The sequence below is a fragment of the Penicillium oxalicum genome, chromosome I (genome assembly GCF_001723175.1).
Source record: "Penicillium oxalicum strain HP7-1 chromosome I, whole genome shotgun sequence".
Taxonomy (NCBI): domain Eukaryota; kingdom Fungi; phylum Ascomycota; class Eurotiomycetes; order Eurotiales; family Aspergillaceae; genus Penicillium; species Penicillium oxalicum.
In genome coordinates, this window is record NC_064650.1 from 1854034 (window position 1) to 1875201 (window position 21168).

General features: G+C 52.3%; 7 protein-coding genes across 7 annotated transcripts; 3 read left to right on the forward strand and 4 right to left on the reverse strand.

The window, feature by feature from the left end:
• Positions 1–643: 643 nt before the first annotated feature.
• On the reverse strand, positions 644–2142 carry POX_a00628 (uncharacterized protein; the record flags this gene model as incomplete). Its single annotated transcript, XM_050109567.1, has 4 exons — positions 644–1534; positions 1596–1711; positions 1783–1950; positions 2016–2142. 4 exons carry the CDS (start codon positions 2140–2142, stop codon positions 644–646), a joined length of 1302 nt encoding a protein of 433 aa, XP_049973335.1.
• A 5628-nt stretch (positions 2143–7770) lies between these two features.
• POX_a00629 (60S ribosomal protein L2) lies at positions 7771–9054 on the reverse strand (the record flags this gene model as incomplete). The annotated part of the gene is made up of 5 exons (XM_050109568.1): positions 7771–7908; positions 7992–8566; positions 8730–8787; positions 8881–8961; positions 9040–9054. The coding sequence occupies 5 exons, from the start codon at positions 9052–9054 to the stop codon at positions 7771–7773; spliced, it is 867 nt and encodes a 288-aa protein (XP_049973336.1).
• A 964-nt stretch (positions 9055–10018) lies between these two features.
• Positions 10019–12150, forward strand: POX_a00630 (uncharacterized protein; the record flags this gene model as incomplete). The annotated part of the gene is made up of 5 exons (XM_050109569.1): positions 10019–10207; positions 10321–10490; positions 10609–10738; positions 10808–11176; positions 11245–12150. 5 exons carry the CDS (start codon positions 10019–10021, stop codon positions 12148–12150), a joined length of 1764 nt encoding a protein of 587 aa, XP_049973337.1.
• A 427-nt stretch (positions 12151–12577) lies between these two features.
• On the reverse strand, positions 12578–13300 carry POX_a00631 (uncharacterized protein; the record flags this gene model as incomplete). Its single annotated transcript, XM_050109570.1, has 3 exons — positions 12578–12628; positions 12690–12884; positions 12992–13300. 3 exons carry the CDS (start codon positions 13298–13300, stop codon positions 12578–12580), a joined length of 555 nt encoding a protein of 184 aa, XP_049973338.1.
• Positions 13301–13586: 286 nt separating this feature from the next.
• Positions 13587–15042, forward strand: POX_a00632 (Adenosine kinase; the record flags this gene model as incomplete). Its single annotated transcript, XM_050109571.1, has 7 exons — positions 13587–13638; positions 13713–13728; positions 13791–13941; positions 14002–14343; positions 14410–14747; positions 14829–14942; positions 15006–15042. The coding sequence occupies 7 exons, from the start codon at positions 13587–13589 to the stop codon at positions 15040–15042; spliced, it is 1050 nt and encodes a 349-aa protein (XP_049973339.1).
• Positions 15043–16224: 1182 nt separating this feature from the next.
• POX_a00633 (uncharacterized protein) lies at positions 16225–19135 on the reverse strand (the record flags this gene model as incomplete). The annotated part of the gene is made up of 5 exons (XM_050109572.1): positions 16225–17250; positions 17312–18459; positions 18533–18707; positions 18802–18928; positions 19026–19135. 5 exons carry the CDS (start codon positions 19133–19135, stop codon positions 16225–16227), a joined length of 2586 nt encoding a protein of 861 aa, XP_049973340.1.
• Positions 19136–20086: 951 nt separating this feature from the next.
• Positions 20087–21155, forward strand: POX_a00634 (uncharacterized protein; the record flags this gene model as incomplete). Its single annotated transcript, XM_050109573.1, has 3 exons — positions 20087–20446; positions 20604–20693; positions 20823–21155. 3 exons carry the CDS (start codon positions 20087–20089, stop codon positions 21153–21155), a joined length of 783 nt encoding a protein of 260 aa, XP_049973341.1.
• Between the last annotated feature and the right edge of the window lie 13 nt (positions 21156–21168).

Here is a 21168-nt window from a genome sequence, read left to right on the forward strand (position 1 = left end):
CCTTAACAACGAGCCCTCGTGTCCCATTGCAATGAATTGGTGAGCCTGCTTGAGAAGAACACGCTCAAGGTAGAGCTACCTGCGTATGCAGGTGAATACCTTGGGTAGGTTGACTCCAAAACAGGGTGTCTCTGAGGTACATGGGCTAAGGTAGGCAGCCCACCCGCCCGGTAGGTACCCCGAGTACAAGCTTGAGTCACACTAGAAATCACCGTCCATGCCATGACATGCGCTATGGAATCCCCTTATGCATCTACCTCCTCCATAAACTACTGTAAAGATCTAGCTAGGTATGCGCTCCAATCGGATGGGTCCGATCAACAGCCGCTCCATCGACGAACCGTTGAAAGAAAAGAGATGAGCCCGTGCATTGGTTGAGTGATTGGTGGTACAAAAAGAAAAATGACGAGAACCAGGGACTCGCACTGAAAAGGAAAAAGAGAACGGAAGAAAAAAAACCACACGGCCTGGATTACTCCAGTCCAGACGCCCTCGAAAGCAGGGATCAAAACCACTGCAGGCTTACCAAACACACAAAGGGGCGGGGGAGCCAGCCCACGAATACTACAGCCCAGGAGACAGCGTTCAGAGACAGGAACGACGTCCCAGAGTCGCTGAGGCCGCTCCACTCCGTCGACCTTCCCTACAGGTCGGTCACGGTGACCAGGGACCGCTTCATGGGAGGGGGAGGAGGTGGCGGCTTTTTCGCACGCGAAGGGGGTGGTGGGGGTGCCTTCTTGGCCAAACTCGAGGCATTCAGCGCAGTTGAGCTTGGACGACGGGAGGGCACACTCCCGTGTGAGGTGGCGGGAGAGATGGATCGTCCGCCGTAGGCACGCTCGGGGCTAGAGCGGCCGTAGGAGCTGGCCTCGGAATCCGCATACGGATCCGCCAGATATCGCCCCCCGGTATGCTGGACACTGCCTCGGCGATTCACCATATTGTCGCTCGCAGTGCGCTGAATCCACTGGGTTGGAGCCGGGGATGTTTCCTGGCGCAGTTGAGTTGGGCTTTCGAAAGTGGATGTTCGGTTGAGACCCGGTCGAGCGTAGCCATTGCTCGCGGGATAGGCCTCGCGGGAAGGAGAGTCGGCCGCATAGTTTGAGGCGGTTCGATTGGAACGAATGGTAGGTCGGCTCTCCGTGACAGTTTCCAACTCTTCCTGCAACGGCTCATATCGCTCCTGGTAGGAATGGGCGGTGTTTGATCGAGCTCGGGTTGGACGACGAGGCGGAGATGGCGCTTGGCTGCACCCGGCTGGCCATTCACTTCTGAGCTGCAGCAGCGCCTCACGACATCGTTCATGATACTCGAGCTGGGCCTCCAAGAAGGAACCCAGATCCATGACACTCTCCACCTCTGCGTCCTTGATGTCCTGCATCCGACGGATCACGTCGTCGTTGGCTTCCTCGTATTTGACCTTCTGGGTGCGGAGCTCTTCCTCGACTCGGAAGTCTTCCCGTTTGGCCTTCTCCATCTTCGAGAGGGATGTGTCGTAAGCCAGTCGACGGCTGTCGAGCTTCTTCCGCGCATGCTGTCGGAGTCATGTCAGCGACTCAGTTATCTATCTTCGCAGTAGCGTTCGCACAACCTACCTGGTAATCCTTCATCTGGGCCAAAGATCTCTCCAGTGACTCAAGCCAGCTCGAGGTCGCCTGCGAGATATAGTTTTCTTGGATGCGTGCCATGCGCTCCTCAGTCCGCCCCAGCACTAGGTATCGACATTAGGTTGCTGCCGGAAAGAGAACGTCGACCCGGAAATGCCATCGAAGGGAGACTCACTGATCAGGCACTGTCCGTATTCGGAAGCACCATCGAAGTCCTCCCCATGGCCCACCATGCTGCTACCCAGGTGAGCGATGGGAAGAGTCTTCTCTTTATCGTCCCCTTCACTGCGCTTCGAGATGGCCTTGACATATGCCGTCATGGACTTGTGGATTCGATCGACACCTGCACGCCTTTCAGTCAGCCTCATTAATCAACGCCAAGAGCAAGTCTCCGTCTGGATGCCGTACCTTCGTGTCGCACGCCCATCTCGGTCTCCAGGGCCTTGAAGTCATCCGACTGAGAGGTTTTCACCTCACCACCCATGCGCTCGCCAGCCCATTGCTTCAGGCGCCCGATTCTCTTGTTCATGTGCATGATGTGTGTTGTCGCGTGTGGAGTCGATCGGATATGTGTTGGATTGGAAGAAGGCTCTCGAATGGGTCACACGACCATGGACTATGCACAGCACAGCGAGAGCGAGGGGGTGGGTATCTTGGTAGAGCGAATGTGAATCAAGTGACTGGCAGTCCGACCTACGGAGCTGATGGGTTTGAATGAACAGAGAGATGAAGTTGCGAGTAGAAATTCCCTGAACGAGGCGGGAGGATGCGTGTCAACCAGCCAGTAGCTTGCCTGACGAGGTGGAGCGGGCAGAAGAACGAGAGACGGGAGGAAGGAGGTTGGGAAAGGAAGATACCAAAGAGGGATCGGAAAGGGGCACGGGGGGGTTTAGATGGGAGGAGAGGGGGAGAGACCAAGAAAGACCAAGACTGAGCGCGCGCGAGAGGGCCAGCCTAGGATAAATTAGAGAAGCGGAGCTCCCTCCAGACGGAGCAACATGCTTGATCGTTGTCGTCGGCGGAGGGTCGAAAGGGTTGCGGCCTGTGATTTGCTCGACTGTTCTGTTTTCCTCTTGTTCCTCCTCCATCCCCCTCATGAATCCTCTTTGGAATAATTCAATTTTTTTTTGATTTGATTTTGATTGTACTACTGTACACATTGTTCCGGTAATTTGGATGAGACGCCACTGCGCCTCGAAAGGGTACTCCAGAAAGAGTTCCATCTCGGATCCGTTCTCATACATGCTTCCCTGCATGCAGACACACTGAGGGCGGACGTCGATCGGTGGAGAAGAATGGCCGGAATGTCTACGACAGCATTGAAACCGCTTTGGTCATTCTCACTCTTTGTGATCCACGATCGGCCCATTTACGACTTTGCTTCTAATTTACCCTCTGGTGCTGTGTACGATGGAGAGACATGTTGATGAGGTGGTTGAGGGGTATGGTGGGTATTACTCTTCTTAGACAAACTTAGATCAATTACTCGGTGTTCCGTGGCTCTAGACGGAAAAAGAAACCAAAAATCCACGATTCGCCCCCCATACAAATCAAATATGCTTTTCGCATGGCCGAGTCTCGAATGGGATCTTTTGATTTTTTTTAAAAATCATTTTTTCCTTCCCCTGATTCTCTCGTTCGAGAATTCGTGAATGATACGCGGAGGTGACACGCGTTGGTGGGCCGACGGAGTGGAGCCATGAGCGTGTGAGAAACTTGAGAAGTCAGGACTGGAAGAATTGAAGAGAGCAGGTACGAGACGACCGGGTTGGACCCCCCCCCCCTGGATGGGATTGGTTTGATTGTGTTGCTGTGTTGCGTGTTTCGTCAATGCATCCACAAATGGAATTCTCATTGGAACTCCAGGAACCGGAGGGTCTGAGTTCCTCAACGTGACTCGCTTGCAATACGGTGGTTTATTTTTTCCCCCTCTTGTCTTTGGTTTTCTATTATCTGTGTTTACTAAATTTATCTCGTCCAGTGAACAACCGAGACCCAGTCACCCACCGGCCTCCTCCCCTGTGTGGACTCGAGACACTCCAGAACCTGTTCTCCAAAGACTTGCCAGGTTGCCACCCCGCAGAAGATGGGCGAGCACAAGAGTCTATTGTTGTCGATTCTTATTTCAAGTAGATCTGATCTACGCAGGGGAAGGATGGACCTGTACCGTACTACCTTTAAACCTTGTGTATTGGTATTTTGCTCCGTGAGCAGGGGTATCAGCACCACTTTACCAGACGACCAGTGGCATCGAAGGAACTCAGAACTAAAGAAGTGTAATGACTGTAACGAGTGTACTCCTGCAAGTTACTTTCGTATTTAGTATTGTAATAGAACCTGCCCAGAGTTGGTGGCAGGGGTCGTATAGTGCGTAAGAGCGGGCACGGAGCCCCGAGGCCCGGGGTATCGTTTCGAACAGGTTGGTTTCGTCCGTGTTTCAAGGCCGCTCCAGTTGGCCTGAGACCACAAGTGGCGAGGAGCGCGGTAAGAGATGGTTGGAATCGCAACTCTCCCTCGCCACGAGGTCTCGAGTCTGCACATCCACGATGCTAGGTGCTGCCGCATGCCGTCTGCGCATATCAGAACCGTTGGCGAGAGCCCCGATCCAGCGATCAATGCTCCAGAGGATCCAGAGGGGTCTTTCGCGACGATCTTGCCCGTTCCAGCCACGTTTTTTTTCTTTTGGGAAAAAAAAAGAGAGAGAGAGAGAGAGACAGAACTTGAGGATGTGACCCGACTTCAACGCCTAGACCACCGTTTATTATCCCGATTCCCTGTTCCAGAGGAGGCGAGCAAGTTGTATACGAATCTCACCAGACGCCGTGTATGTGCTCCGAGGGGAACGGAGTCCGTAAGCGGAACACCCGCAGGTCCTTTCTGTCACATGAATGACCATCCTTTTTTCTTTAAAACTTTCTCTCCCTTTCCCCCCCGGAACAGTCCACCATGAAATTGTAGAATATAGCCGACAAGGATATACTGCACCAGTAAGCGCCCAGGCTCACTCACCCCAATTACGGATCAAGCCTCCGAAGTTCTAGATTCTAAATCCAATCAAAAGAGGTCCCAATGATAGTCTTTCAAGCTCGAGCGCCAGCCCCAGCAGGGTATTGGCTTCATTCCATGCCAGAAAGGTCGACCTGTGTTGGGGAACCTAAGATCAACCTTGGTGGCTCGACTCGTTCAAAGCCGGATCACCGTCGCAAGAGAGGCGGCCAATGCCCACAGGCCTGCTTGAGGTTCCGCAATATCTTGCGAGTCTTTGCCAGAGACAATCGACTCTTGGTCCCGGGGTCTCGATTACATAGATGGTAGGGCCTTGAATGATACTTGCCGAATCCCCAACCTTGGAATCGCCAGGGACTAAGTTGCTGGCTGCTTGGAATTAGACAGAGCGTGCTCTCCTGGTCCTGATGGTCGGTTGGTGTAAATTATCGTGCCTCGATATGGTCTTGCTGTTCGGCTTCGCATTGATCGCCTCTCATCGGGGCTCCTCACTCGTCACCCATCTCTATGATTACATAATTTGATATAAAGCTTCAGATTACCCTGGAATGACCGGCTCTAGTGTATCAGAAGTCAGCATACGCGAGCGCCGTATAATGGCACGCATGCACCACATCTCCTTTGCGAGTGAATTGAAAAGCATCTCGTCTCGGTCCATTGTCAACATTGACCCCAGTACATTTGCCACACCCCATGATGAACAAAATAATTCCCCTAGTTGACACACGAATACGACGAAGTCAGGAAGGATCTAAGATAGTTCTGTACAAAAAACAAATTCAAATCACCTACACGCTTCAAAGCCACAATCCAGAACGACAAGTCTCTGTGTGATACTATAGGACATGCACAGACGTGTGGGTCCCATAATACCCGCACTGCGGCTCAGCGTCTCGCCTCACCAAGACACAGTCATACTCCCAGTATATCTCCCACGCATCCGCCAGAGCCAATGCTTTGGTTTCAAGATAACCTGAGCAGCCAGACCATGCAGATACAGTTTCAGCCCTATGTGAAGCCCTGTCCGCATCGTCCAATAGGCCCGCAGCACGATACGTTGGCTATGGATGGTTCGTAGCCGCCGTGCCGGCTACTTGGGGTTGTCGGCGCTTACAGGCCTCGAGAAAGCACGACGCTTGTCTCTGGAACGCACGGGAAACTGTACATTCTAGAAGATGCGCGTCGGGTGAAAGTGGAGGCCGGTCAGCATAGTCATCATTGAATCCAATTTGGTGGTGCGAAGGGCACACACGAAGCTCCACAGGCTCCCAGAGGGCGTGGGCCAGACCATGTCAAGTGATAGAGGTGATTGCCTGTGCTGTCATCGCTGCTGGAAGGAGGCGAGTACCTAGATAGGTATTTCTTTAGTTTCTAGTCCCTTGATTGACCCAGATAGAGAATTTTATTCGGTGTAGCTGGTGAACTAGCTGAACAGGTCATACCTTTACACGGCTACTTGAGATGAGGTATATACGTGGGATGGTCAGGGCAGATACGTAGGTTGGAGGAACATGGACGCATACTAATCGTGCATGTGCAATGTAGAATTCATGGGAGAGTCATCTGAGAATTGATGCTCCATTGTGTCGTCCGCCCCGGGAAGTCAATCAGGGCTGTCTTAACATATTGGTGTAGGTAGTAATATGTGAGATTGGACGAAGGTACTAATTTTCCTTTCGAAAAAGATTCTCGGGACTTACAGTGGACAAATCCTCAAACCGACGGGACACAGCGTTTGTCCGACCAGACGACTTACCATCCTTATTGCTTAGGTAGGTACTAAGGTAGTCCTAGGAGCCATGGTTGGTCCTAACCTAGCACTCAAGTGAATTTCCTTTTCGCAAGTGGCTCACCCCCGCCGACGACATTCCTCCATTGAAGTCGGACGTGAAAATTATCATTCTGGCGCCAGCGGTGTATCTTTAAACCTTGATAATCAAGGTATTGAGCAACAAACTTCCCTCTGCAAACTTAATTCCTCACCTGGATGCAGAATACATACCAATCGGCAAAATGAAGTGTCACGTCAAAATCAACAACTCAACTCTACATATAGATCCCGACTGACGTTATTTGGCCTGACTCCTCAAATAGCACGAGGAGTGTCGAGATTGACATGACCAACCGGCATCCAATTGAAGTGGTCCACGAATCTGAACTTCAATTGTGAGCTCGGCATGGTCAAAATATATACTTGATTGGACAGGTCACGGGCATGCACGAATGAGCATTTGATGCATTCATTGCTTCCATCTACTAGAGGGCTGATACCACATAGGTAATCAAGGCAAATGAGTCCATACCCTCTAGATATGTAGTACGGGATTGAGTAGGTATTCGACTCATTCTACGGGTGTCTGGCCAACGATGCCCGATTAGTTGAAACGAAACGAGGACCTTATGGACGAGCCGATCTCTCATCCTGTCTCAAGCCAAGTTGGACCCCAGATTGAGGGTCAGTTCAAGGCAATTGCTTCGAACAGGTCTGATACTATATGGATCCACATCAAACATGTAGTGGGTAGGCAAATGGCGGGCCCCTTCAATTGCAACATACACGTAGGTGGTAACTCACGCGTGTCGGAAACAAGGACTCGCCGAAGAGTAGGTAGTAGCCAACAAGGAAGCTCCATCAAACTGCCGGAACGGGATCCATATGGGCTTGTTAGTTCCCAGCCGCAGTATTCACGCAGAAATATCCCATCGCCAAAATGAATGGGATGGGATCGTACTTCATGGCATATTCGGATGAATAGGAATAATCTCTAGATGGAGAAGTGCCTCGACGTGACCAGGTCCAAGCTCAATCCGCTCTGCAAGAATTGAGTCACGGGCGCTGTTGGCTCTTCTTAGAAATCTACGACCGGGACAGCAACAGAACGGACGTGAAAAAAAATGAAAAGGTGTATCATTCCAAGAGCCGTCAATGGGCCTTTTTTGACTTTTCCGTTCTGCCATGACATGATGAGGCCAGCCTCGGACCCCATCGCCATCACCCTTTTGGTTTTGCTCGACCGTGAGATAAAGGGATGTTGGCCACAACCTTAATTCGCTAAGGGCGCATGGGACGCCTATCCGCAGTCGCCTAGATACATATGTCTCATCGCAGAAGTCCATTTTCAACCCGTCACCAGAAAAACTCCACGTAAAAGCACGCTTAATCCTTGGTCTTCTGGGTACCGCGGAGCAGACCAGTTCTGCGGGCGGCAATAAGACCGGCCTTTTGACCCTGGGCGGCGTAGCGGGAGATGGTCGAGGCCTTACCGATGTGCTGGTGGTTACCACCACCGTGAGGCTGTAATGGAGAAAACTTGTCAGATCCTGCACGACCGAGAGAACAGGGCCACGGCCCTCGTTCTCAAGGAATTCCAAACTTACGTGATCGACGGGGTTCATGGCAACACCACGAGTCTTGGGCCAAGAGTTGCGCTTGACAGCGAACTTGTGCTTGGCGCGAGAAGCCTTGAGCAGGGGCTTGTCGGTACGGCCACCACCGGCGACGATACCAACCATACCACGGGCAGTGCTCTTGATGACCTTCTTGGCACCGGAGGGGAGCTTGACACGGGTCTTGCCATCCTCGTTGTGGCCAATGACGGTAACGTAGTTACCGGAGGTACGGCCAAGAGCACCACGGTCACCGGCCTTCTCCTCGACGTTGGAGATGACGGTACCCTCGGGCATGGAGGCGAGGGGGAGGACGTTGCCGACGGTCAGGGCAGCGTTCTTTCCGGCGTAGATGAACTGGCCAGTGTACATGCCCTCGTTGGCGATGAAAGTCTCGTTGATCATCTTGAACTTGTAGGGGTGGCGGAACTGGACCTTGGCGAGGGGAGCACCACGGCCGGCATCGTGGATGATCTCCTTCACAACACCACGGATGTATCCATGGCGCTCAGCGTAGTCAAGGGTACGGAACTGGGCGGGGGCCTTGTTGAGACGGGTGTTCGCCGCTGTAAAGATGGGAAGAAAAAATTGATCAGCATTTCCATGTCTACTGCATTCGGCTTCGTTGATTCGAATTCGCTAGATGGCGCTCTTCCTCGTTGCGGTCGTATATCGCGCGGACGAAAATGATCGGGCCTGGATGGGAAATTTTGTTGCGATCGCACTCACTGAAAATGGAGCCACGGCCCTTCCTCTGGTTGCGGATAACGCGACCCATGGCGACTGTCTAATTGATGTCCTGTGTTAGTTTTTCGCAAGGTGACAGGCACAGTCGATTGCCGGCGAGGACTGAGTCGAGTGGGAAGGGAAAAGGTCGTACCTCGAATTGAAAATGGGACTTGTCGTTGAGGAGATTGAGAATTGCTCGGGGATGTGTGGGCTTTAGGGTGCGGTCGCTAACCTAACCGAATCAGCGTTAGCGCAACCATTGATTAGATAAGCACATGTGCCCGCCCGGTCGCCCTCGAAGACTGCGAACCGAGCAGATGTACATCGCAAGAACCGGCTCAGTCGATGCCAAATCTTCTTGCTATGCTTCTGCTAGAATTCCACCTAGTCAATTCCTGGAGAGCACTTCCACTGCCGAAAGACTCATTTGATCTTGGTGGCTGGGCTTGTTCCAATTGCATCGCTGTTGAAGGGGCCAAGTATCTACAAGCACGTGATCTGACGGATAGCCCTGACGCCAGCGGAGGTACCACCTGAGTGGTCTTGCACTGGGCGGAGACTCGGAGCGGTGGGCTCTGCGGCTGCTGTCTGCATCAAATCGGCGCATCCGTGCATTTGGTAACTTGGCAACTCGATCATCCGCATCGACACGATTGAATCAAGTCACGTATAATATAAGGGCCAACTGTCCTTCTGCCAGTCACCTTGTATGCCTGGACAGTTCCGACATTCTGGCTGCTTCTCGGACTCTTTTACGCCTGCGTATTGAACCTGGGGCTCATTACATCTTCAGGTCATGTTCGAACTGAGGCATTGTCTTCATTTCAAAAGTCCATATAGTATCATACGTATAGTGCCTACGTCTCGGCTCGTTGCCCACGCATCGAGTACGATCACACGTCGGTGAAATGGAACACTCTCGTCATGTTTGCTTTTTTTTCTGCAGATGAAACCATTCTGCTTTTGTATGCTACTCTCGCCCATCGCAAGCTCCCGGGAATGACGCCCAGATGTCGAGTCACTTGCGTCGTCCACACCCTTCAGGTTATAAACATTATTCCGAATATGGATAGTGAGATGTAATTTGCAGAGGCATAGTCTGCTTCTAGGCACAGAAAAAAAACCGGTGGATCACTGAGCTGATCAGCTCTGGCGCGCTACCTGGCAATCTTCCCTCCAAATGACCAAATCGCGGGCGCCCAGCGCGATTGCCGACGTGACGCTTCCTTGCGCGGGTTCCATCGCTCTTGACTTCCCATCGACACCTTCTCACACTCAACACATCTAACATGGCAACATCGGACTCTGACCTCTCGTCGCTCTCATCGGCACCCCCCACAGATGATGAGACCGCGATGGCCATCGACGAGCCCGTGGGGATTGCGAAATACTTTCAGAAGGAGTCCGAGACTCCGCCTCCAAAACGGGAACCATCACCGCCGCATGAGTACGCTTTGGCGGATAATCCTACAATTGCAGTCAGTGATAGCCCAGCTTAGAGGTCGTCAGAAAGAGAGATGAATCTCTCATTCTCCTCATGACGAGTCAATTGGCCCCCAAGGCTGATATGCTGACCTGGCGCAACTTGTAGTTCATCGTCACGTTCCGTGCGCGTTTCCACGAGTCCTTTCCCCGGAGCCTGCCACACTTTGGCCCACAGGATATAGAGAAAGGCGTTGAGGGCCCAGTGCCAGGCGAGTGGATCGAGCGCCTACTTTGCGCGCTATTGGGACTTGTCTTAAATCGCAAAAAGGATGTAGAGTATGCTTGCCACTGACCATTTGCTCCACTCGAGACGCGTTGAGACCGGCGCGCTTTTCACCCTGCACTCCATTGACCTCTGGGAATATGCGCTGACAATTGGTCATTTATAATGCAGACGAAACCACTACACGCGGCCTTTAGAGGAGGCAATACATACTCACCAGTCACAATGGCCAAAGGCATGGGAAGGGAAGAATCCACTTCATGGAGGCCGGTCATTCGCGACGATGTCACCTGAAGAACGAGTATGCGTTGATCTCTCCCAGAAACCCTGTGCTGCTGAGCGAAGTCTAATCTCGCAACTCTCCCGATAGCTCGAGCTTCTCCGCGCTTTGATCCTATGGTCACTTGCATCGTCGGATGCGATCCAGGCCAAGATCAAGGAATCCTATAAACAGGCACGCCATGACGACGACCTGAACCAACCTCTTTCAGTCCAGCCTTGGGGTAGAGATAGCCTCAAGCGCCGCTATTGGCTGATTGAGGGCCAGGATGACACGCATTTCCGATTGTATCGCGAGAGCAACCCCGCGCTGAAGAACGTGACCTGGTGGAGTGTTGCTGGCGATATCCCAGAGATGCTGGCAGTTGCCGACAGGTTGCTCGAAGAGAAAAACATCCATTCCAAAAAGCTCAGTGAGCGCATTCAAGCAGCAATCCCTCGCTTCGAGGCCTCTGAGGAGGTAAGTCATCGGACATTCAAAGACCTTACACAGGGTGTCGAGCTGATTTATCAACTCATGGTGAACAGAAGCGCAAGCGCCGCGACTATCGCCTCGCACGAAAAGCTGCTTTTGCTCGACCGGAGCCTGGCTTCTCGCTGTATGAAGGCCGCACTCGTGGCAAAAAACTCAAGTACACCTACGACGACGATGAAGATATATTCTCCGATGAACAGCCGACTAGACGCTCTGCACGGAATTCCTCTGCTGCAGCTTCCACCGAACAAGCGCGCCCTCAATTTACAGCAAGCGGACGACAAGTCAGGTCCCGAGCTGGGGGCGCATACGGAGAGACACTTTTGAGCGGGCAGCGTGAGGACTCGGAATACGACGAGGACATGGAAAGACCACAAAGGAATCGAACCGCAAATCGATCGAACGGCTATTCTGGCTACGACTTGGAGGATATGGATCACGAGTCGGAGGCGCAGTCCAATGAGAGCGGAAATGAGTGGGACGGAGGTGATGAGGATGAGAACGATTTCGAAGGCGAGGAAGAGGAGGGTGAGAATGTCAGTGGGGATGAATCCGTAATCAATGGGGAACCTCGAAGCCTGGTGGTCCAGCTTCGATACAGCAAAGGAGGTGCAAACAGCGAACCTCAAAAACCAGACGGCCCGCCTCCTTCGCACGATGCGTCAATGGAGCCTGCGACATCTGCAGCCATCAGCAGTCCGGCACATCCAAAATCTGCACCTGAGTCAACAGTGAAGGCACCGAGCGATGAAGTCGCCACAGCATCCCCATTAGCACCCCAGTCCGAAGCTCCAAAGGCGGATGTATTGCACATGGCCGCCCTTTTGAATGTCTCGGAGACTTCCGCTCAAGCTCCAAGCCAATCAAACCAACCGAGTGGCCCGACTGTCGCTCAGTCGAAGCTTCAAGACGTGCTTCGCTCCGATGCAGTTCACAATGATGTACCACCACCCAGCTGAGTCACCAGTTTGTCCTCAGGTAACTTGAGGGCTGACTCAAGATGTGAATGGGCCTTGTTGCTTATTGTATTGTTGCACCTCTTGCTGGACCGGGCAGTGTAGGTCGAAGAACATGTCTTCGATGCTTTGCTACAATGATTGCTGCATATATGGCAATGGAAATTTAGCGCACACGAACACGAGTGTCGTGTGTCTTGGAGACCATATAAGCATTGCATTGCCGTATATTACAGTTCCGCGAGATATGCATCGATCTGAAAGAGCTCGTTGCGGACAAGATATCAAAGGAACAGTGCCCTGATATTGTAGAAACAGTAGAAAGCTCGAAGATGAAACGCCTTGACCAACGCCGTAGATGCTAGGAAAAGAACAAACCGGAAAATTGCACAAGACTAGTACTAGGCCAGATCCATGAAGTCTACCCTGCTCAATCGGAACCAGCATTGGAAAATTCGGCAGCATAGAACTGAAGAAACTCCTTAACAATCAGCCATGTGCGTTGAAAAGGACATCTCCAGTCATCCGTGGGTTGCACTCACATCTCCAACTTGTGAGGCCAGTTTGGGATCTTTCGTCCAACCGACTGGCGGCACTTTCCAATTGTTTACTTCATACCACCATCGACGAATCCTGCTCCCCAGTGTTTTTCCGCTGAGAGAGGCATTGCGATTCCAGAAGCGCCAGCCAGACAGAGCGAGCGTCCACAGGGTGCCTTGGATAAGAGGGAGAAGCACCTGGAACGAGTCACCTCCCCCGATTAGCTTGACGGTTCTTTCGCAAGGCGGAGGTACCGAGAAATCTGTCTTCTCAATTGATCAACGACGACGCTAGGATTCCGTACCTGATCTCTGACTGTGATCCATGTTACCCGTCCCCACGTGTCGGCGTCTTTGATACTTGCTAAATAGCTTTGTTCGAATCGCAAGTCTGGCAGGGGAGGCAATGTCGGACGACGGCGCAGGGGTCGGAACATTCGACTAGGGTCGACAATATCTGATGCTAAGCTGCCAGCATCGGAGGCCGGAGCTGCGACCACAGGCTTCTTTTCCGAAGCCGCGGTGGAAGGGTTTAGATCATGGGCCGCAGATGGGTGCTCCACCACCGAAGCGGTCTGGATGGTCTCGGCGATTTCCAACGCTGGATCCGTCATTGTCTCAAGAGAAGTGGGCGTAGCTGAGGGTATATTCGGTAGCCGTTACAATGTAACCTGTTCAGTAGTGTGTCGGATGCTGGCCTCTGTTGCTCCTCTGTGCCGACGTGTGGAGCTTGGAGCTGCTGGTCATGTCTCGATCTCCGTCCGGCCATTTCGACTTTCCGCCTTCCATTCTGCCGGAACCCCTCCATTGCCGCCCTCTTACCCCGTTCCCCATCAATTTACATTTTTGTCTTTCTTCTGCATTTTTGACATCTGACATTCAATTATCAAACTTCACAAAATGGCTGCTGCTAAGGGATATGCTCTGTTGTGCTTGGAGAACCCTCTCCTTGGTATGTGATCCCTGAGTGCTCATTGACAGGATACTTGACTCTTTTGATACGCCGGAGTGCTAATACCCCACCAGACATCCAGGCTCAAGGGTACACACTACGCAGTTTCTTCTTCATTCACAGTTCATATTTCTGATCTAACCTGTCTACAGTGATGCCGCTCTTCTTGAGAAGTATGGCTTGAAGGCCAACGATGCCATTCTCGCCGAAGAGAAGCACATGGATATCTACGAGGACCTTCTCTCTCGCGATGCCAAGCTGATTCCCGGCGGTGCTGCTCAGAACACTGCTCGTGGTGCCCAGGTCAGCAAGAGACCATTTCAATTTCCTCTGAAAGAGCTTGTTTACTCACATTTTCTGTAGTACATGCTCCCCGAGGAGTCGGTTGTCTACATTGGTTGCATTGGCAAGGACAAGTACGGAGAGATCCTCAAGAAGACCTGCGAGGAGGCTGGCGTTCACACCGAGTATCGGGTGGATGAGTCTCAACCCACCGGCAAGTGTGGTGTTGTCATCACTGGCCACAACCGCAGCATGTGCACTCACCTTGCTGCCGCCAATGAGTACAAGATTGAGCACCTGAAGCAGCCTCACGTCTGGTCCCTTGTTGAGAAGGCCCAGTTCTACTATGTTGGTGGCTACCACTTGACTGTCTGCGTTCCTGCCATCCAGGCTCTTGGTGAGGAGGCTGCCGCGAAGAATAAGGTCAGTCAACATTCATACCATTTACATTGTCCCCTTGCTATTCGCTAACAGGGCCATTGAATGCAGGTCTTCATGCTGTCTCTGTCTGCTCCTTTCATTCCCCAGTTCTTCAAGGAGCAGCTGGACAGTGTTCTGCCCTACACTGACTACACCTTCTGCAACGAGGATGAGGCTCGTGCCTACGCCGCCAGCCACGAGTGGGGTACCGAGGATGTGGTCGAGATTGCCAAGAAGCTCGCTCTCCTGCCCAAGAAGAACACTCAGCGCCCTCGCGTTGCCATCGTCACGCAGGGCACCCTGCCCACCATCGTCGGCGTTGCCTCTGCCGACGGCAAGGTCGAGGTCAAGGAGTTCAAGGTTCACGAGATCTCCAAGGACGCCATCGTTGACACCAACGGTGCTGGGTAAGTTGAAGTTGGGATGCTCTCTTCCTCTCTTTCAATCCAAGCTGACTCGATTTTTCTTTTTCCTTTCTTTTTCAACAGTGACGCCTTTGCCGGTGGTTTCTGCGCCGGTGTTGTCTCTGGCAAGTCCCTCGACGAGAGCATTGACATGGGTCAGTGGCTTGCCAGCAAGGGCATCCAGGAGCTTGGACCCTCGTAAGTCTCCTCTGAACAATCAAATGAAGCCATTTGCCATTTAAATTAACGGTTGATCTGCAGCTACCCCTCCCCCAAGCAGACCTACTCTCGTTCCTAAGGGAGTCGAGAGTGTCACGCGAAACGAACTCTCAATGGAGCTACACCTCTTCAACACAGATTTCCCATAAAAATCTTGGTGTATCGTACATAACACCGAAAGATACACCTAAAACCCCCCTTGGATGATTCAACCTTCTATACCCAAACATTTTTTTTTGCTCCTGTCATTTTCCAAGCTCTCACAGATCATTTTCCCGTCCGCAAATCTTGCCTGGACAGTGGGGGAAACCATGTGTGTGGACTTGGTGCCAGTCAAATCGATCCATCTCTTGGATTCTCTCAAAACTCTTCCACTCGTCCTGCTCCACCAGGGCAAATTTCGCATTTCTGCATACTGTTGCAGCCACACCTCAGAGGCCAGCGAAGGGCCCGTTCTCAACAACGACTTTTATGATTAGGTAGATAAACAACAATATAAAGCACTCGATACGATCTCCTTCAAGACTCCAATTTTGCATCTTATTCCCGCTCGCAGCTTATCAACATGATCTTTCTTTATAAACGAAGACAGAAACTGAACCTATATAATCACACTAATTCCAACCCCGACTCGGCGATCCTGCACGAGCATGCTCGGTGGACAGGATTCTCTAGCTATAGATCAAGCTCCTCGAAAGTCCTGCTCGACTTGCGGGATGTGTTTCACGCGAGCTGGGATGAGCCAGGTCATTGACCCAATTCTTCATCGTTTAGAAGAACTCAGGACGAGTCTACCCTTGGCTGATGATGATGCTTCTGCCGTGAAGTCCCTCGCAACTTGGAGCCTTGTCATGTTTTAAGCTGCAAGTTGTGGGACTTTGCTCAAAGCCATCGAGTCGGGGCACCAAACCCTGAATAAAAGAGAGAGATAGGCCCAGTACCTTGACCAGGGCTCTCTGCAGGATACGGGTTCACCGTCGCTGGCTCAGTCGAGCTCTTTTTTCAGCTGTTGCTCTTCTTGGACTTCCTTGGAACACCGATCTTCAGAGGAGAACAAGTGACATGAACTTGGGAAATGAGTGGGGTGCAGCCTCGATTGAGACAATCTGAAATGACTGTTGTCCATGTGGACGTGTGCCGACACCCCTGCACACAGTGCCTTGCAGGCACAAGACGCTTGTCATTGGACATGCCCGCTCAAATCATGTAGCATCCTCTTCACAGTGGACCAGCCCAGCACCTTTTTTTTTCCGCCGCCGCGCTATGGAGACCTCGAGAAGCCTCCTTGTCCACAAGGTGGGGTTTGTCCAATAGCGCCTAATTGTGTAGTGGACTTGCGGTGGTTGTTGAATCCAGCGCTAAATGCGTCCGCGCCTGGTGCCAAGCTGCTTGTAATGAAAGCCTCGTTGGGCCAGGACTGGGTTGGAAATCCGCCAGGGTTTGATTGACTCGGGGCGTAAGAGAAGCGACGGGGATCTGTACCCCACTGATTGCCCACTTGCGTGTTGGTGAATGGTAGCCACGAGGGCGTGGAGCTAGACGTATCCTGAGAGCTGGAGGGCTGGGGCTGTACCATGATGTTTTGTCGAAGTAGGTCATTGCGAGTCTGGTCTGGAACTGGAGACCTAGCGACGTTGGTATCCATCGCATTCGTAGTATTACTCGGGATTGTCAGACCAAGACCTGGTGGCGTGCGTGGAGAAACGGTATCTCGGAGCTGTGTGGAAGTGGAGGTATTCCAGATGCTCGGGATGCTGGGAAGCGTGGGGAGAGGATGGTAAGACTGGCCAACTGGTGTGCGCAGAGCCTCCGTGGCGTGAGCGTTGGGAGGTCCGAGACCCGGGGGAAGCATTGAAGTTTTGAGCTGCTGGGCGCTATTTTCGTTCTGAAGCTGGAAGATGTTGAGGTCTGCTCCCGCGCGGGCCGACGGGACGGACATTTGTGCCGAATCCTGAAGGAAGGCAAATTGGCCCGGAAGATGCGGGGCATGTTCGTAGGTGTCAGACTCGACCAAGCGATCGACGTCCTCGGCGATGCGGTGCATGTTGACCGACATAGAGGCACAAGCGGAGGCAGAGATAGACTGGGAATCGCCAAACGTGCTGCGGGTATCGCCGCTAGTCACGGCAATTTGGCTTTCTGCTGGAAGATCTTCTCGTTCGACGGCCGGTGCTATCATGGGGGCTGGATGAGCCAGAGGGCTCGAAAAAAACTGAGAAGGCAGTCCATCTTCTTGGTAGATAAAGGTCTTCTTGTCCTCATCGTCCACCAGTGTCACGGGGATTTTCTAAAATTTGGTTAAGAACGGATCGTTTCCAGGAAAGTCAGCGAAGCCCAAGTTGACTTACATTTCTTACGACCAGATCTAGACCATCGATCACGAATTCTCGAATGCGATAAAGCATCTCAATGTTGGGGTGACTTCTCTCCACTCCCGGGTCATTCATTCTCGGTTTCAGGCGATCACCCTGACCGACGTATCGACGAGAAGTTGCCGGCTGATCTAGCGGCGCAAAGCCAAGACTTTCCTCATCCTCCTCTAGGAGATAATCCACTTCGGGAAGGTGAACCACATCGAATGTGGATGCCAAGAGTGTAAGGGTCCCTGCGTAGATCTTCCAGAATTCCTGGATTTGAATAGCCAAGGACGAGTCCTGCTCTTCCTTGGAAGCGAGCAGGTAATCACTAGTGACAAGGAGCCAGGAACTGTAATGGCGCAAAGCAGGCAGAATCCGTCGAGCGACGACGGTGATCTTGTCCGGACCGTTCTTCGGAGCTTGGTCGCCGTTGCTTGATTCTTCACCCGCAAAGCGCTCGAGCTCGACGAGAAGAACCTGCAGCAGAGTGAAGAAAGTCTTGACATTGATACGTTGGAAGAACATGCGAGCATTGGACACCGATTCCTCGCTGGACCGGGTTCGAGCAAAGTCCTCAGCGGCAATGTTGACCAGACAGAATTTCTGGAGCGTTCCCTCGTGCGAGCGCTCCCTCACATCTATCGCCAACTGGCTCATGACCTCACTCTCCAGCTCTTCATGCTCGGGGAAGTCGTGACCCCGGTAGCACTGTGCATGGAGGTAGACGAACCATGGCGCAAGCGCCTTCCCAGGAACGCCTTGATCCTCAGGTCGGATGAGCTCGCGCTTCGCCCACGCATTCATGACCTTTTTGAATTCAATTTCCAGATTTCCTTTCGCAGATGGATGTGGGGTGTGCGCAGATAGGGCGCGGTAGAGGTGGTATGTAGCTCGGAAATGATTGCCATCGGCGAGCGCGATGACTGCCAGCTGGTTATGGGACGCACCCGAAGCTGGGTAAATCACTGAGGCCAAGTCATAATATCCAATTGCCGGGCCCCAATTGCGCTTGCTGCTGGCAAGTTCGGTCTCGCGGTAACGGGAGAGATCACCAAGCCGAATTAGGGTTGCGTGGCATGACTGGAGGATGCGCAAACGGAGGTCGGGAGTAATCGCGGCGGGGGAAGTGCTAGACAAGCCTAAAAATATCAATCAAGACATAGGTCAGCGATCTGCGCTTGGGAGAACCAGAGGCATTGGAAGGCTGCATACTCTCAAAGTTGAACTTGTGCGCGACCTTCTCCAACTCCACAATACCACCAAATTGGGAAGAAAGATGTTGAATATAGCCGCGGTAAAAACGTTGGCTTGACTTGATGAAGTCTAGATAATGCTTCTCAAGTTTCCGCTTCTCGACAGGTCTCTTCTTCGTATTCTCTTCTCGATACTGAACAAATGCGCACGCACAGGTCAGTTCCCGGCTCCTGGGCAGCGGCGCACGATCCCGCGCATGTCTGCCACTTGGATGGCAATCCACTTACACGAGCGAGAAGCTTCCGAAAGCGATTATTGAGTTTCAGATGTGCTTCCCAGAGACGGCCTTCCACGTCGATGGTCCGAGCAGCATCAAAGTCGGAAAGAATCGCATTCTGGCACGCGACGCGGAATCTGGAAATGGAACCAGGCCAGGAGTCAGCACGTAAGACGGTTGGATCTTAGCGGGCATCATGCCCCCGCTTGAAAACACAACACGGGCGACACTTACTCGGACAGAAGCTGGGAGATTTCGGCAAAGGTTGGTTCTTTTTCTGCAAGACGGCGCAACAGCTCCTGCTCGGCATTTAATGCAGTTCTGTCAAGGGAAGGGTCAGCCATGCAATGGTGATGGGCCGTGATCGAGTCGCCCCTTGACCAAGTTCAAGCGCGCACACATTTTGACCGATCAAGGGACTTTGGCTGAACGAGGAGATGGAGAGACTGACTGCCACGCATTTTGGAACCTGGACGCCATGCTCGAGTTGGGCGCGAGCGACTTGATCACCCCACCGTCAACCTCGCCCGTCAGATAGCTATGGCTGGAAGGAGGAAGACTGCGGGTGAGTGCAGCAGTAGACAAGCCATCAGATCAAGACCCCCCTGCAGGCAGATGCGAAACAAAAAAAAAAAGGGCGTGGATGGCGTGGGGAGTTGATGAGCGCGAGTGGAGAGAACGGAAGCCGCGCTGAGGTTCAAAAAAAAAGCGTGGAGTGTCGGATTGGGCGGGTCGACGGGAATGTCGTGCCGCCGGCTATTGTTGAATTGAGCTGCATGGACTTGATGAGTAGTAACTCTCTATGTTTTAATGTGATAGAGAAGCCTTCCTCGTCTACATTCAAAGAAATTAACAGTTGGATAATGTTTGATTGGGGGAATTTCTGCGAGATCGAGGTGAGTTTGACCGTCCAGCGAGTATCAATTGAACGTGATTTGATGCCTCTCGCAACCAATTGCCGTAATACAACCTCGAAAGCCACTCGGTCCAGCATTAACGATGTACCCCGTGGCTACCACAAGTAAATCCAAACGTCCATCAAAACTGACTTCAAGTCATCAGTTCCTCGACTTCTTCGCCTCTTCTGCTTCTCTTCATTACCCTCATTCTTCCTCCAGACTCTGACCTCATCCTCTCCTGCATCACAGCCCCCGCTGCAGTCCGATCAGTCACAAATCCACCCACCACCACCAACTGGAGCAAACCTCTTCCCCCTCCTATGCACGGAGGCGCTCAGATGCCCCCCCAAAAATACAAAAATATCCACAGAAATAACCCTCGTTCCCCAAAGCACAATGTCTAAACGCTCTCATTCACCCAGCGTCCCTCAAGATTCCCCTTCCGACATGGATTCTCCTTCAAGCTCACCATCCGCATCCTCAACCAGCACCGCTCAGCTACCTCACGATCGTAGTAAAATCCTGCATCGAGACACTGTCCCGTCGGTCGAGGTCATGCACTGCACTTTACCACCGCATCGCGAGACAGTCTCCTTTGCCTCCTATGAGGATTACGAGGTTCACTATCAGCAGGCACATGTGAACCGGTGCTCTCAATGCAGCAAAAACTTCCCGACGACGCACTTTTTGAATCTCCATATTGAGGAGAATCATGATCCGCTTGCGGCGGCAAAGCGGGCAAGAGGGGATAAGACGGTGAGTACTTCCTGTGTACAGACTTTGACGAGGAGATAGTTCGAGAGTAAAATGAGAGCTGTCAATAGTCGATTGTCAATTGACAATTGCAGATTGCAAAATAGATATCTATCGCAGGAGGCTAACATTGCAACTGGAATCCCTTTTTACCTTCTAGTATCGCTGTTTCATAGAAGATTGTGAGCGGAAATGTTCATCGCCCCACAAACGGCGGCTGCATTTGGTAGACAAACATATGTTTCCTCGAGTACGCCCTCACAGTTCCACCCCCGGACTTGCCATGATTTCTCCGGACAAGACGGCTGCGCAATCTTCGTTTTGTAATATGGGCTCATGAAACTAATTCGCTTCTGCGCTTTCTCTGCTCACTTCACAGACTTATAACTTTTATATCATCAATGACGGCATTGATAAACAGACCTCGCTCCTCAGACCGCTGAACAAAAGCCACCGTCGGCGCATGTCCTCCGCTTCAATCTCATCCATCCAAGAAGGACGATTGCGGCGTCGGAGTTCCGTGACACAACCGACAAGTCCGACAAGCCCGCAGCGGATGGGAAAGCTTGCTCCCTCTCACCCCCGTGTACTGGAACACCCGTCGGTTGAGATGGAAATTGATGGGTTGACTCAATCCATGTCTGCACTTCGATTCGTGCCGACAAGCGTGATGAGGAATCGAGGCCGAATGGCGCCGAAGCAAGGGTCATGAGAGGGGAGAGAGA